Source organism: Alosa sapidissima, chromosome 13 (assembly GCF_018492685.1).
Source record: "Alosa sapidissima isolate fAloSap1 chromosome 13, fAloSap1.pri, whole genome shotgun sequence".
NCBI lineage: Eukaryota > Metazoa > Chordata > Actinopteri > Clupeiformes > Clupeidae > Alosa > Alosa sapidissima.
In genome coordinates, this window is record NC_055969.1 from 10,381,416 (window position 1) to 10,398,011 (window position 16,596).

The 16,596-nt window shown below is 38.6% G+C and overlaps 2 protein-coding genes across 4 annotated transcripts; one reads left to right on the forward strand and one right to left on the reverse strand.

The window, feature by feature from the left end:
• The first annotated feature begins 2,790 nt into the window (after positions 1 to 2,790).
• On the forward strand, positions 2,791 to 10,392 carry LOC121679591 (RNA/RNP complex-1-interacting phosphatase-like). 3 transcript variants are annotated; one of them, XM_042058406.1, is made up of 10 exons: positions 2,791 to 2,990; positions 3,326 to 3,430; positions 3,537 to 3,612; positions 3,695 to 3,826; positions 4,106 to 4,229; positions 4,338 to 4,398; positions 4,490 to 4,536; positions 4,908 to 4,983; positions 5,072 to 5,239; positions 9,347 to 10,392. In XM_042058406.1, the coding sequence occupies exons 2-10, from the start codon at positions 3,390 to 3,392 to the stop codon at positions 9,678 to 9,680; spliced, it is 1,059 nt and encodes a 352-aa protein (XP_041914340.1). In that variant the 5' UTR covers positions 2,791 to 2,990; positions 3,326 to 3,389; the 3' UTR covers positions 9,681 to 10,392. The 3 variants fall into 3 exon arrangements, with proteins under 3 accessions (XP_041914340.1, XP_041914341.1, XP_041914339.1); XM_042058407.1 differs by having other exon boundaries at positions 3,331 to 3,430; XM_042058405.1 differs by having other exon boundaries at positions 3,379 to 3,430.
• A 2,835-nt stretch (positions 10,393 to 13,227) lies between these two features.
• LOC121679592 (caspase-7-like) lies at positions 13,228 to 16,596 on the reverse strand. The gene is made up of 5 exons (XM_042058409.1): positions 16,505 to 16,596; positions 15,765 to 16,227; positions 14,401 to 14,564; positions 13,983 to 14,118; positions 13,228 to 13,856 (listed from the first exon to the last, which is right to left on the reverse strand). Exons 2-5 carry the CDS (start codon positions 15,979 to 15,981, stop codon positions 13,540 to 13,542), a joined length of 834 nt encoding a protein of 277 aa, XP_041914343.1. The 5' UTR covers positions 15,982 to 16,227; positions 16,505 to 16,596; the 3' UTR covers positions 13,228 to 13,539.

Genomic DNA, 16,596 nt, shown 5'->3' on the forward strand with positions numbered 1-16,596 from the left:
TTTTCTGGCACATTTACTTGCTTGGCCAGGTGGGGGCGCAATGCAAGGCAGGCCCATTGGGTATCATCATAATCATAATATATACTAACCTGAGAAATTTCAGACTATTCATTTTAAGCAAAGAACATTTCTGATACACTTCCTAGTTGGCCAGATGGTGGCGCTATGTTAGGCATGGAAATTACATATGTGAATATCATCACAATAATGGTCTGTGAATGGAGGTGCGTGTATACAACGGTGTCCACTAAGCATACCATGCTTGTTTCGACCCTCTGCCCAACATAGCTTGGAGGTTGCAGTGGTAATCGTGATGATAGTGTCCGTAATGGATGTGGTACAGACAGCAGGGCTAGTAGAAATAGGGCTCTAAAGAACTACAAAGTCAACCGCAATATGATGCGAACTTCTGGGTACTGCAGATTACCCGCGATAGGAACTGTTTGACCAGAATACTTTATTGTAGGCCTATATTGTAGTAATCTATTACTAAACCACAACATATTAGGTGTTGGTATACATCTTAGGTGTTTTCCTGTTAATTTGATATGTGGGAAATATGAAAAAAGGAAAGTAAACCTGCTTAAATATGTTCATCCAATATTTACTGAAAGGTGCATAATTTGAGGTGCTTGCCATCCAGTGACAAATTACATGGGTAAATTTACCCCCTTCATAAACTTTTGTTTTACTCAAAGATTTTTACATTTACAGTAGGACTTCATCTCTGACCACTTTCAAGCCATGACCTTTTGAAATTTTGATATAAAAATCCAATGGTGTTGCTTTCTTAACCCTGATGCCTAGTTTGCCAGGTTTAAAAAAGTTATGAGAGGAAATATTTTTATTTGGTGTGAAACACACACACCTGTTTTTATGTTTTTCATTTATTTTATAATTTGTATTAATATTTATTTTATCATTATTTTATTTATAAACTAAGGTTGCTAGCACAGGTGTCTAAAACTAGATAAAAACACTTGCACTTTCTGTTTGCAGTTTTGTGTGGTATTTGAAAAAAAGAACATTGCATTTTCAGAAATAGCCGGCCCTCCAATCAGATGACGTTGGCAGAATTGGCCCCCAGCTCATTTGAGTTTGAGACCCCTGCTCCAGAGGATATATAACACCATTTAAGACATTTCCCATCTTCCTCCATGCCATTCACAATACATTGCCCTCTATTCTGTAAATGCGAATCTAGTGTAAAATGGATACATTTTGGCCTATACTGTCCGGGGAAAACAAATTAAACACCATACACTATATATGTTCTATAAGCATATACCCTCTAGATGAGATATAATACCAGTTAAGACATGTATTATCTTCCTCCATGCCTTGGACAATTTGTTTGTCAAATGTTCTAATTAGTTTTGGGTCACTATACATTAGCTATACATAGGGATGGGCACAAATACATCAAAATGTATTTCAAAATAAAATACCAAATACCCACATTAAAAATGTATCAAAATAAGCTACAAAATACAGCAGCCAAAAAATGTATCAAAATAAAATACTGTATTTTGTATTTTTAAAATACTACAAAATACATCTTTCTAAAAGCCTTTTTCGACTATCCCTTCACTTGTACACTACCTGGAAAAACATCTGAAAGCAAGAGACTCCTTCCATAATCAGTCAACAGATTAGATATGCTGACCTCTCATGTTAGACATCCCAATATAAACCTCTGCCAAGGTCCGCGTTCAGGTCACATTAATACCATCCAATCAGTTAAGCCAATTAGAAGAATTATTATGACATTATCAATCATTTCTTATTTAAAATGTGCAAAATTGGAAATGTCCTTGTTTGATGTATCTTGTGAAGTTATCATATCACTGAAATATTCCATAGGTCAGAGAACATAGACAAATTTAAAGTCTTGAAAAAAACTGTAAAACAGAAACAAGAAAGGAAAATAGCAAAGAAGTCCTTTGAGAATTCCTTGTGCTGTCCTTGTGTGAGCAAAGGAGTGTGTGTAACCTTAGCTAGTCCTGTCTCCTCAGTTGATGCCTTTAAGCAGAGGGGCTTGACCATGCGAGGGTGCCACAGACAGACTGAGACAGAGATTTTGTGCTTTATATATAGTTAGATAGATGTCATCACAGTGTTTCACAGAAAGTATTTTACAGTATTTTGAAAATACAAAAATACACCACACTGAAGTATTTTGATACAAAATATAAAGGGATTTTCATCATCTCTATAAAATACAAATTACAAAATAGTATTTTGTATTTTAAATACATATTTTAAATACATGTATTAGAAATAATGCCCATCCCTGGCTATACATAATTACACTATGCCCTGTTTGGCCATGTTAACAAACAATTTCAAAAAACGTATAATACATTTTATGTTTGTCTTGATGTAAGTAATCAACTCAGTAATTTTCATGGTGATATGTGAAGGTTAATTTTTTCCCCCTATTTGCGTGAGAAAAATACTGAATAGGCGCATGAAAAGGGTATATTTAGGTCTTTTTCTAAACTTTCCCCTATTGGGATTCTTCGGGGCTTTTTTCCCCCTTACTCAGGACATACATATTGAGGATACAAAATCAGTTAAGTTTTCTTCTGTTGTAATTTGTTCTATTTTGGCTTAAAATGACTGGACTAAAAGCAGGACGTCTGGCCACCCTAGAGGCCATACAATTAAGAAGGTCTCGGTCTGTTTTGGTCAGACTGGCGGCAAAGATTTTAGAATATTCACCACGGTTTAATAAAAAACCTGTAAATACCCTGTGTAACCGGGGCATTAACACCTCCGATACAGAAGGGGGCAGTAATAGCTAATGTGACGCGTGCATCGTGTTGCCGAACGTGTTACAGAACCACCAGAAGCTAGCTGTATTCAGTAGGCTATGCGTGGGATTCATCCATTACTCGTCTTTAGTCGTACAGTGACTTGTAGGAATTTTGTAAAAGCATTCCAGTTGTGTTATCGTACATCTTTTCAGAGGGATATTCATACCACGCGTAAGTCACCTAACGTTAATGTTAACAAATGAGTCATGTCACTCTGAGGCTAGCAGCACTAGCCAGAGATAACTGCTAATGCTAACTAATGTTGTTAATGAAGCTGGAGCATGAGCTGGAGTCGCACGATCTAACAATACAATACAACAATGCAATACAAATTATTGTTAGAACCAATATGCTAAACATTTCGATTACGAATTAAATGATTTATGCGTATATTCGATTGCCATAGCTATGTCTGTGGTGGTGAACGTTCACGTTAAGTGATTCTAGGCTATGTTAACGTTATTCTGTTCTTATTGTGTGACTAATATTATCATTTAAATTCGTAGGACAGTTCGTTAGCTAATGTTGGCTTACTGAGGGCCCTGTGATCAAATTACAGATGCAAAAAGAATGTCTCACTCTCAACACAAGAAGAATGGTATCCCTGATAGGTAAGTTTGTAAGGCTGACTTTATGCTGAAGTGATGAACAAGTCACGGCTTTTAACCTTGACCATCCGTCATTTAACTCCATTGCTCTAATTTATACATCTTTCAGGTGGACCGATTACAAGGCTGTGGGTAAAAGGATACCTGGAACGCGCTTCGTTGCTTTTAAGGTCCCTTTGAAACAGGTAAGAAATGATGCTCTAAAGCTTTCTTGGAATAATGTATCTTAACACGTTGATCTTAAAGTGACGCCATGCATTCTCACAGTCTCTGTTAAGTCGCTTGACCGCCTCCGAGGCATTTGGTCCAAATGATCTTGTACATGTGTTGGAGGAGGAGAAGCAACAGCTGGGACTCATCATTGATCTCACTTTCACAACACGCTACTACAAGCCACAGGTAAGAGTAACATTTGTCCTGAAAGCTTGCAGTAACCAACTAGTAGTAATTACTAGCCCATCCACAGGGAAATGTAGAAGGGGCCACGTGCAATCCCCAGGGCATGTGAGGGCTGGGGCACCCTTCTAGTTGTGTCAAGCTGATCTGAACTCTGCTTGCACTTTGACATTGACAGTAAATAAATGTATACCTTTACTGAATTGATGAAAATGAATTGTTGTCGATGCTCTCCTGCTGCTTTACTACTGTGGAATGTAACTCTACACGTGTGATTTGTAGGATTTGCCTGATTCTGTGTACTATGTGAAGATCTTCGCTGCTGGACATAAGGTTCCAAGTGATCCGACCATCCTCAGTTTCAAGAGGGCAGTTAGAAAATTTTTACTTGACAACGAAGATAACGGCAAGTCATCTAGCACAACTTTAGTAGCAGTAGGCCTGTTAAAGTCTAAATTCCCTTTGATTTCTGTGATCTGCCTGTCAACTGTTTTTCTGTTCTTTTCAACCACAGATAAGCTGATTGGTGTCCATTGTACCCGTGGGCTGAATCGTACAGGTTACCTTGTGTGCAGGTTGGTGTCTGCTTGATTAGGTGTTTGCAGATGGTTGACTGACTGAAGTACTGTATCAAACTCAGGACCACATATATCTCTCCACTTGTAGGTACCTAATTGATGTAGATGGAATTGAACCAAAGAAAGCCATAGAATGTAAGTGTTTTAGTTCCACACTGAAGAATATGTTTGTGCTTTCCTGCATGTGTGTTTGGGGAGGGCATCGTCTATAACTCCAGCTCATGTGGCAGTGAGTATTCACCTAGTCCTCAGTTATTACATGGAGGTTGTCTCGGTGACTGTGTTTGGCCTCAGTCTCATCCACAAACCATTATAAGACAGAAAAAGAACGAGATAGAAGTGGACTCGTGGCATGTACAGAAAGCTCATCATGCCGCCAGTAGGTGGCACTGTTAGCCACTTGTTTTCAGATGTGTCTTTTCGCTAATAGGAAGTTCTTGATGTAAATAATGGGTATGAATGGTAACTGAAACTATAGAATGCTGATTGATTTCCTCTTCTTACAGTATTTAACACATCAAGAGGACACAACATAGAGAGACAAAACTACATTGATGACCTGCAGCAAGGGCCTAAGAGGAGGTTTGTCGTCAGTTGGCTCTATTTTACAACCTTTATATTAGCCCAAGACTCTCAGTAACAGGAGCCTTCTAATGTCTTGTGATGGTAGTAATGAAGGTATGGAGGAACCAGATCAAGAGCCTGCCCAAGGTTATGCCAACCAGAGACATCCCAATGCCCCCTTCGCCCAGACCCAGGTCTCTAAACACCACCCACCCTTCAGGAACCAGAGACCACGGCAGAGGGACTGGGATGTGCCATATGAAGATAGTTTTAGGTAAGTTCTTTATACTAGATATATGATTTTGTTCCTCTAGTAGTATTTGTTACAGCTAATGGCACACATTTGAACATTAACCAAGTAGGTGTCAATTGTTTAGCCAATGTACTATGGTGTTTTGTACTCTAAGCAGTATGGAAGGTGGTCACTACCCAAATGGACATTTCTTGTCTCAAAAAATGCTTTGTCCCACAAAAAATAAATTAGCTTTCATTGAGATCTGACCTGTTTCTCCTAAACTCTACATAGAAGAAATAAGGAGTAATAGTAAAAGGCTAGAAATGACATAGTTGATATACAATAAATATACAGTAAATGCAATACATCTAAACCAGTAAAGGATAAAGAGGAAAACATGATCAGTCAACTGGATGGAGCATTTTGTAAAGAAATTCTAGATCTACCAAACATAACTGAAGGAAAAGACCTTAAAATAGACACAATCACAAATTATAGCAGCCACGGACTCTTGTAGAGAATGCCTACAACGTTCAACACAATGCCAAAGCTTTAACATTTTTTCATTTATTTATTACATTAAAAGTGTTGCAAAAAAAATGCATTTGGGTGGATGACAAATAAGCCTGAAAAAAGGAATGTAAAAAAACTTCAAATATCATCCCTAAAAAGTGTTTATATGTGTTGCTGTATCTCTAAACTTTTTTTTTTTTTTTAAAAAGTGAAATATATATTTATGTGAATTTGTCATGTTAGTGCCTAAAATTGTCATATGGTGTGACGTGAAAATAATTTGAAATAAAATGAAAATTAGATACTTTTTTCTACTTTAATTGATGTCACTGTACATTTTAATCATGTTTGCTTTGATATGCAACATTTCCTTGTGAATATTTAGAAGAAAAACCTAACATGTAACAAGTTATTTTGTCAAGGTGGAGAATGCTCCTAAGTGTAACCAGATATTTTAGCTTAATTCTGATATTTCTTGTAAGAACTCACTCAAAATTCTTGAGGTTCTTGCAGATCCCATTTCCTTTGTGTGCTATTGATGTTTTAATTATTTTTTAAATTATAAAGTCTTTTTATTTAAAGTAATAATACATTATTTAATGTCACACCAAATGACATGGTGTCACGCCATATGATGAACTGCACCACTCCACCATGTGTCAGAGCAAAACAGGGTTTTTAATGACAATAAAATCATTAACAATGAATTTTGAAGTCACTGTATGAATGGTGTGTGTGTGTGTGTGTAACAGCAAAATAGATGTAAGTTTAGTATTTATTTTTTAAACTTACATGGCATGGTAACATAAAAGAAAAAAGTATGAGAAATATGAATTGTACAGATACATTTTTTTCCCAATTATCACAGATTTAACAAAAAAAAACATATAATATCTGAATTTAAAACATGTTTTTACAAGAACTTTTATGTAAAAATGCAATTTGGTCATAGGGTGTGACAGAAATGTCATATAGTGTGACTTGAAAAAAGCTGTCACACCATATGATGCAGTGTCACACTATATGACATTTTGACAGTTAAGCTAATTTTCTAGACAGTTAAATACAGCTTACTATTATTTAGCATGCAACTGACCACATGGCAGCAGTGCTTTTTAAGAATTCATGAAGAATATTTGTGAAAAATAGCTACTTTTTAGGCAAATGATGTCACACCATAAGACACTAAAATTTGGCCACGATTGATGTCCAATTCAAAGCTTTTTAAATAAAAATCTAAAAAGCAGAACTCCCCTCTTGACCATGCCAATTACTCCTGACATTCTATTGTTACTTCCTGGTTAAGCAGGGTCCTCTTAACAATAATAATGTCAAAATGAATGCCCGGTCAAAATATACAATATAGTGTCACGCCATATGACAACCATTTTATGGACAAAATATATTTGATTATAACTTAGTTGGACAGCATGCATAAACATCAAAACTTTCTGTGGTTGTAAAAAATATCCAATTATTTTATATGCATGGTAAAACTTTAAAGTAATTATACTTTTTATGGATATACACTCTTTTTAGGAAGTTCACACACATGGTGGACAGTCACACCATATGACATTTTTTATGTTTGGATGATTATTTTAAGTCAAAAGTTAAATACAAATCCAATAAATTTAATATGACAGAACTTGAACCTACCAGACCTAAAACATTTCCATATCAATTCTTAACAATTGCCATTTTTTATAAGTGTGTGACACATGGACCATCTGAATTCTGCTATTTGTCATCTACCCATTTCTGTTTGTCTCAATTTAATACAATAAAATAGGATTAGGCAACATAATCCGTCACTCCTTTGATGTTTTGGTGGAGGCGTGAACTAATGTGTTATTCCAGCAATAGTCCAATCAGTCTTCCATCCACTTACCGACTGCAGTAGACACTGCTTAGCTTTTGAAACAGGACAAAGTAAATCCACCTGAACAGGCTGTGGCCAAGAGTGAAAAGTGAACAACCAGGCGCTGAATTAAACCATAGCCTATTGCCCGACATGGCTTTGACGATTCATGAATCTAGCTTTCAATAAAGGAAAATATTATGTCAGCCATTATTGTTACATAGAAATGATTAGCCTGTATTGCTTTCTATATAAGCATCATAAAACAGGGCTATATAGAGACACCGATTTAGCCTGACTCTGCAATACACAACACATTCCATCGTGAGCCCTGGCAAAATTGTCAACATTTTACACGGGCTGTACAATTTCACTAAGTGCCAAGTAATTTACCATTCACCTCAGAACCATTTGATGTACAATCTGGAGTTGGTGAGGGGTGTATGCCTTCGGCAGTCATCTTGACCCTGGTTATCGACTTGAACATGAAGACAGAGATGAATCCACCAAGAAACATACAATGGACTCTGGTATCAAACTAGAAGATCTCAATTCAGCTGATGTGAGCTCCTTATCCCATCAATTTAACCATATTTAACAGAAGACATTACACAGGGCAGCAAAGTCAACAGCGCTTGAGATTTGCATCGAAAAAAAGTAGCTTACGCTACGATTTAAAAACTCAACTAGAATATTTCCATTCACAGGTAGAGGCTAAAAGAGCTGCACGCGAAATGAAGAATGTGAAGGCCCTATGCCTCTCCAGGGTCAAGATGATTAAGTAGGTGAGAATAGTTTGAGAAGAAAAAGAAAAATATCCCTCCTTGTCTCAGTTTGCCCATGTCCAATTTAATGTCCAATTTAAAGGGACACCAGGCAAGCCTGATGCTTTTTCTCTACGAAACTCCCCCTCGCTCGGTCTGAAGCTCTTTTCCTTTTCTTTGCATCTTCCGTCAAGGATTTTCGCTGCTGCTTCGCCGGCTCTCCCATTATACACACGTTTGCAACAATCACTACAGTTTCGTTAGCCTGTCTCTGTGCTGTGGATGCAGGCTGTAAACTGATTCTGCTTCGGTCGGCGGGTACGATACACTGAACTTGCAAGCGGGATATTTTTCCTACAGGCAGTAGGGGTGGGCGAGAGAGTTTTAATTCGCCCTGTAATGAGTCATTTAACCATATACCGACTTGTGAAGATGAGTAATTAACACGAAAACGTTGCCTGGTGTCCCTTTAATGTCCAATTAAGTTAAAGCAATGCTGGGTAACGTTCAAACAAAACAGAGAGCTAGCTTGCTACTCCCTCCCCCTCCCTCCTGTGCAATTGAAACTCTCCAAAACGTACATCCCGTCGGTGATTTGCTGGAACAGTTTATGTTTTTATGGGCCAGGTTTGCCCAGGTTGTTTTTGTTGCTGTTTCTGGAGCCTGGCGTTCCACATAGATCACATTTTGTTACAGTGTATTCAGTACACAGGCAGCTAGCGGATGGTGAGGTGATGTTTGCTGTACCTGACAAAAAATGTTTTAGCCTAAAAAACGTGTGACATCGCTTAGAGCGCCTTTTAAGACCTCAAAATATCTTTTCTTTCACTTTCAGTCTATTCTTATTGCTCCTTTTTTCTCAAAGGGGGGTTTAGGAGAAAAAATCTAGTTTTTAATTTTGCTTTTAGGTAGCTTTCTACCTCGTATTTTGTACCCACTCTAATTTGACCTGGACTTACTTGGCCTTATTTGTATAATTTGTCTTCTGTACCTTCTGCCCTTGCCCAGACCTCCTCATGCCTGGGGGATGAACCATGGGTTTAATGGCGGTCCAGGCCTCCTGCCCCCTCCTCCTGGGTTCTACCCTGGGCCTGGCCTCTTCCCTGACCCTCCTCCATTCATGAGGCTGCCCCAAAGGCATCATCCCTCGGACAGGGACAGGAGGGGACCCCCTCACCCCTGCGCTCCTCCCTACCCGATACTACCGCGCTACAGGTTTAGCGGACCACAGGAGGGTTCCCCAGGCTCCCAGCAGCACCTGCCACAGGGGCACCAGCGGAAGTCACGGGACCGGGACCGGCCCCGACCACACAAGCACGGACAACGGGACCGTTGGACTTGACCACGGCAAGAAGAAACAAAGCTGTGCTGTTTCTATGTGTACCAAAGCTGCCGATTGAACACTGCGACAAATACGTGGTAGTCAAATTCTGTGAGAATGTTTACAAAAAAATTACATATAACTTATGCATTCTCTGAACACTATGGCTGGCTTAATTATGGAGATTGTGTTGTCTTACTGGAATAGGAATGTAGGAAAACAACTGGCTATTGCTGCTATGGGCTGTCATTTATTTGGTTGAACAACCGAGGAGAATCCTGTTTCTCTATGGATTTTACATAATATTTATTAGCATCATTTAACTCCAGGCTGTTTTAAGGCATGACTGGATTCGACCATTTGGCCTTGGTTTCTGTTATAATCAAACTTTTTAATCTGGTTTTAAGCTATGGGCTACGACTTAAGTGATTTCGCCTTCCTAGACCATGGGCAAGCAAGCAGCTTGTAGCTATATGGATAGACTTTATCCTAAATACATTTTCCTGAGAGTTTTAGCCTTTCCAGGAGCAATGTAAGTGATCTTCGTCTCAAGTGCCTTTTTTATTTTTTATTTTTATTTTATGTAATTTTTAAATTTCCTGTTGGTCCAAGGAAAGTCATCTTGGGTCAATGTTGGTAATTCAGTTTCCATTCAATGCTCTACAGAGGGTCACAATGATTTGTACTATTTACAGTAGGTTTAAACATCATGTATTAAAAAAAAGAAAATGCTGGCATGCCTGGATAACATTTTCTTAAAATAGCAAGTGTTCACCAATTTTGTACAGAATCAGTCCTTTTTAGGTCACTTTGATAACTTAATTTCTGAATCAGAAATTATCCCAGCTAAAGTATGATAAAAGGTTTAATGTAGCTTTTAACTTAGTCCTTACACACCAGATTGCGTTCCACCTCCTAACTTTTGTATATGTCATGCTTCAATTCTACTATATAAGTTCAAGTAAAAATGTATTTATATAGCACGTTATCATACACAATGGTCATTCAAAGTGCCTTACATTTATGCATATGACACCAGATCAATCAATGATGACTAAGAAATATATGGAATAGAAAAAATTATATTAATCAAAAACATACCAAAAATATATGTAAATAAAATATGAAAAACAGAACAATAATTGTATAACTCCCTTACCAAAAGTCAACAAATTAACTCATTGAGTGCCAAAAACTTAATATTACGTTTTCCCTTCCCATGCGTTGAATGCCAAAAACATAATATTACGTTTTTAGCTTTTTTTTTTTATTACGAAACTAGACACTAACACACCTTATATGTTATTTTGGGAACTCTTTGATGAATAGAAATGAAATATATGACGATCGAAAACTCATGAAAACGCACAATCTGGACATTTTATCATAACTTGGTTGCCGCTTTGCGAAAAAGTTTTTGCACTTTTTTGTGATCGCCCCTAGCGGAACTGCAGCAGATTGCAGGTATAATGGAGTTAGGGAGTGATCCGGCTCTCCGTAAACGGGCTCTGGTTCTCCCCTTATTAGACATTAGGCGAGTTCGACTTGCGGCAGATCTGTGCAGATCTGACTTGATGTGATCAGACGGGCTCTGATGTGATGCATGCTGGGTTGAACCAGAGAATTGAACACAATGCATACTGGGATGGACGCAATGCTTGCTGGTTAGAAATTCTGTCCGACTTCTGTCAGCCAGGGAGCAGAGAATGTCTAATAAGGGGAGAACCTTCACTCTCGGAACTCTTCCGGTGTGGTACTGCATCTAGGGGCACTCGCGGGCGAGTCCAGAATGAATGGAGGTCTATGGAGCTGAAGCCCTCAAAATCCACTTTTCTCGGGATATAATTTTTTTTCAAGTAATTTGAATATTGTATTTGAAAGGAGAGACAAAGACAATACACTTGGTTGAGTATTATATTTTTTAAAGTCACTTAATTGTTCTAAAAAGCCTTTCAAACGTGTCAATGACGTCATTCATTAGCATGATCATAGCATAGCATAGCATCAATGCTAGCGTGTTATGGGCAACAACGACCCAACCTTTAAGAAAACGAAAGGACATGACTCCCGGATTATTTCACTTTTGATTGATAATCCATATCCATTTTGCGAAAAATAAAATAAAATCTGAGGGTTTCAGTTGTTAAACAGGTGAAAACAATAAATGTAGCCATGTAGCTCCATAGGACCCCATGTATTTTGGACTCGCCCGCGATCGCCATCTAGGTGAACTCTGGTGAACTGCAGCCAAATTCGGTTTATATGGGATTAATAGAGAGTGGGAGGCTCTCCGTAGACGGGCTCTGCGGGGAGGGACCTTTACTGTCTATGGGAGGGACTTACCACCGTGACACCATGTCACATGACCTTAAAATATCGCGGGAGTCTTAGCCTGCAGACAAATCTTGCAGTTGCCTTCCACAAGCTTTTTTTTTTATTTATTTTTTTTTTTTTTATTGCAAAAATACCCGTTACATGTTATAGCAAACCATTACTTCATATACTGTTCAACATGTATATTCAATAACAAACCATTCATACATACGAAACATACAAAACACACAGTAAAACTTATGCCAGGGGGTAAATATCTTCCACGAGCTGAAACACGCCCTCATGACGTCAGTTCAAAGACGTGATAGGGCCATTTGGGAGGAATGTCCTCATGACGATTATGATAGGCTCATGCTGCTTCCTTATGTTGGAATATGCGAAAATAAACAGAAATCGAAGGGATACCTTCTTATACGTGATTTCTGCAACAAAGGTAGGCTAGCCTACTGAAAACGTTTGGATATTCTGTTATTTTCTGCTGTTGGCTAGATAGACACACATATAGGGGAAACACTTGATATTGGATTTATGTGCTACAATGCAGGCCTGTTAACTGTATGACAACAGTGGTTTATTTAAACTACATCATAAGAATTTATTTCGTCAGTCATGCTCATTTTAATATGAGCATGAGTAAGAATGAAAGTTCTGCTGTGTTTATTGCAAACAACATTCCGCGATATCTCCCGCGATGTCTCCCGCGAGTCACGTCAGGCAGACTGTAGCCTTTCTGTCCGGGATGAGCTGCCCTCTGTTGTAGCTCCTCCCGGCTAGCCTCTGAAGATCACGTTTACGTAGTAAGCCAGACTCAGCCGAAGTCGAACTCGCCTAATGACTTCAAATATTAGTGTTATGGCCCCCTTGCACAAATACTTTCACCTCTATATTTGGCTGAATGTCTTTACAAACAGTTCACAACATTTTCCTCGTAATGATGAGACTTATGACTTATGCATGAAATGTAGTCAAGATACTTCCGTGGTACTGTCACTGTTGGTACACTAGAATTCACCTCTGAGTTGATAACCCATACTCGAGAAGAAGCACGCCGTGTCCTGTTCCCATTCCGGCCTCAGACACGTAAGCTAGGTGTGGCTGACTTGTCACACAGATTGAGTCATGAGACAATGTCTGAGTTAACAAAAATCATTGCTTGTGTTTCATTTTCAGTTGTGTTTTCTTACAACCTGTGACGTTTCATACAATCAACAGGTTTCTTACAACCTGTGACCCATGAGATAACCCTGGTTTATTGCACTGAAGGAAAAACAAGATAAAGTATAACATGTATTTACATTGAAAAGAAACATCTGTATGTACACATTTTATCATTCATAGTAGCCAAATCAAGCAAAGAATGTCTAGCAACCTGTTGTGAAACAGGGAGTTGTATGTGTGTGCATGCAAGGATGTGGCACTAAACCTTCTGCTATGCTATTTAAATGTGACAGGTCTAAAGACATTACAATGAGAAGACCCAGGGGAGGAAATGCAAGATGACCGGTATTTAAAGCCGTGGATCAGGTACTCTTCTCAGCTTGTTCTTTTAGCTGATAGAGCGCTTGCGTACCTTGTGATAGTCTTCCACCAGTGCTGTGGTTGCAAGTTTTTCACTCAGCTCCTCAGTGCTCCTCTGTGAGTCTCTGAAGGGGTACACCTCTTCAGTGAGGCGAGTAGCAAAGCATGGCATCTCTTTCTTCCCTGCCAGCACCTTTCCCCTTGCCTGGAAGTGGTAGGCGACCTGGTAATTTAGTCGTGTCATGAGACGAGTTATCTCCAGGTCACAACCTCCATTCTCTTCCAGAAGGTTGCAGAAAGTCTGGATGAAGACTGAGCCCAATGGGTTCGTGAAGGCACTGTATCCTGCAGACCAAACAAAAATGAACACAATGTAAGTTCTGGTAGACTGTTCAAATATGCTGTGGTGGTTGTACTTTCCCCTGGCAGAACATATCCCTAAAACAGTGGCTGATCAAAGGACCAAGTTACCTGGAGCTGTTGCATACATGACAGCTGTGTTGATAGGAATGGAGAGATAGTCTGAGATATTATCATCTTCATCTGAAACGGAGACTGAGTCCGTCTCTATTTCGACTCCACTGTCTAAATCATGACCTCGACATGCCTATAGAGACAGGATCAATCAGATTCAAACATAGAACATATTCAGTCTGAGAGGAGACCGCTACTTTTCAGGGTACATTCATTTAATTGCTATGTTTTTAAGAGGCCGCACTATGCATATATACTTTTATTTGCAAATAAAAGTATATATGCATAGTGCAGCTCCTCTTCTTTATGTTTTTAAGTTGTCATATTGTGACACTGTCACATGTTTATTGGAGCATGCAGCTCATTGGCACAGTTAATGCTCTTGAACTGTTTGATTATTGAAGTGACATCTTACCTGCAAAAGAAAGAGCTTTGTCTTATCAACCATGGTGGGGTTATCAAAAAACCCAATGATCCGAGAGAGTCTCACACGATTGCCATCTGCCCCAAAGACCACTCCTTCCTCTCCATGCGTCGAAATAATGCCAATGAAGCAGTTGTCAACAGTCTTTTTGCTCTCTGTAGAGAAAAATAAATCACCAAAAGTTATATTGAGCATATGCTTTTATTTTATAGTTGTGCTTAGCATGATGTAGGAATTTTTTTCAACATTTGGGTACCCATTCCTCTTAATAAACTAACAAAAAAATATCTTGCGATAACGCTATAGCGCAATACCAGGTGTGGAGTGGTGTGAAATGTCAGTATTCATTTTACGTACTGTAAGTCAATGTAGCATCCACGTTTGAAGCTGTTATTTTTCTATAATAAAATTACTTCATTGTGTATTGCATATTGTGACAGTGACATGTTTATTGGAACATTCTGTCATTGGCACAGGAAAGGCTCTTGAACTGTTTGATTAGTGAAGTGTATTGTTGTTGTTGTACATTTGCATCTAACAACAATATATTTGTGTTAGATGTTTAACATCAGGATTTATTGAATTATTGAGAGAACTCATTTGGGGGGGCACATTGGCCTGTTTGGACGGGCCTGGCCCCCTGAGGCCCGCCCATGACGGTGACGCTGGCTTCAACCTAACTCATTCTGTTTGTTTATGAACAGGAACCTGATCCTTTTTCTCAGTTTTTGATATATTGGGCAACACTTTAGCACTAAATGGGTACCCACTGTGTTTTGAAAATTGACAACCGGGAATATACCATTTTTTTGCATTATTTTGCCCTTAAAATTGTATACTTTTAAAGCAAAGCAATGCAGTTACTTTACCTGGAAATAACGGCTTCAAACTCATTTTGATGCTACACTGACTTACAATGAGGAGAATGGAGTCTCTGACATTACTGATATGGGCCCAATGCCTGGTATAGCAGCACTATGTAGTGTTGTTGTCACGGGTAGGAGTATAACATTTTTCATCTGTTTTGCACTGGGCACTAAATGGCTATCCAGTGCATATAGAAAATTGATGAAAAGGGAAATTCCTACGTTGTTACTGTTGTAATACCACAATGAGTAAAGTGCAGCAAATGTTGATCAAATCAGAATAGCAATATGTTCTTTAAGATGATATATATATATATACACAGTATATGTTGACCTTGCATGAAATAGTTAGGCCTACATCATTTCATGAATACACAGAACATCAAGCTAACATCCAATTCTTCCTATCTCTGTTGAAAGTCACTCACTGACTACAGTTAATCAAATTTAAATTTGACTTAAACATAGCCCAAATTCTGTAGAACATACCTGTGTTAAATAAACTGTAGATCTCCTCTGCTGTTAGGTCATTGTGAATCTCCACTTTAAAGCCAAGTCGGCTGAGCACTCTATGGAGCCGCTGGGCATCGCGGCCAACTCCTGGCCGCCTGGTCAAGTCTACTCCAGGGTCAAAGTCTTTAACAGACACAACCACGGCTCTGTTGCAAATCCCATCGCTTTCCCTTACTTTGTTCCAAAACGTCATGTTGAGCTCAAAACACTGGTTGAAGTGTGGATTTTACTATGGAAACTAACACCTGAGAGTGGAACACGTTTACCAGCCTCATAGGTAATGAACAAGAACTGACATGCAAAAAGCACGCACAAGACATTTAAGTTTGCTTCTCTCTTTGCCTTTAGGTGTACATAACAGGTGTGGATCTGAAACTCACAGTACTCTCAGCAGATTATTAGTTAGTCACAGTCACTCCCTTTAAGGTCTTCTTCCTGTCTGGGCATTTTACAGTAATCACCTGCCTGTTAGGTAATGCTGTCAAACATCATAAAGAATGAAGGACAAACTGAACCACACAGAACTTTAAGTGGAGATACCCAGACATTCCCTGCATTATTATTATTATTTACTTGGAAAGTTGAGTTTGCAACTTAAGTCATGTATTTTTTTAGACTCTGATGTTTAGAGATTTAGATACCTTTAGTTATATTTTTTGCTGAATGTCCAACATTTTGGACATTTATATTACATCATGTACAGATATATAACCTACTTTCAATGAATTTCCAAGAAACAGAACTTTCAAAATGCTCTCCAGTTCAAAATCCTCTCCAGTTCAAAATAGTTCATAGGTTTTCTTTCCAG

Coding starts and splice junctions, on each gene's coding strand:
- LOC121679591 (XM_042058405.1), top strand. CDS start 2,876: ATGCGTGGGATTCATCCATTACTCGTCTTTAGTCGTACAGTGACTTGT. Junction 2,991..3,378: donor GAGGGATATTCATACCACGC/GTAAGTCACCTA, acceptor ATCAAATTACAG/ATGCAAAAAGAATGTCTCAC. Junction 3,431..3,536: donor AAGAATGGTATCCCTGATAG/GTAAGTTTGTAA, acceptor TACATCTTTCAG/GTGGACCGATTACAAGGCTG.
- LOC121679592 (XM_042058409.1), bottom strand. CDS start 15,981: ATGACGTTTTGGAACAAAGTAAGGGAAAGCGATGGGATTTGCAACAGA. Junction 14,565..15,764: donor CTACAGTTTATTTAACACAG/GTATGTTCTACA, acceptor TTTTCTCTACAG/AGAGCAAAAAGACTGTTGAC. Junction 14,119..14,400: donor CAAAGCTCTTTCTTTTGCAG/GTAAGATGTCAC, acceptor CTGTCTCTATAG/GCATGTCGAGGTCATGATTT.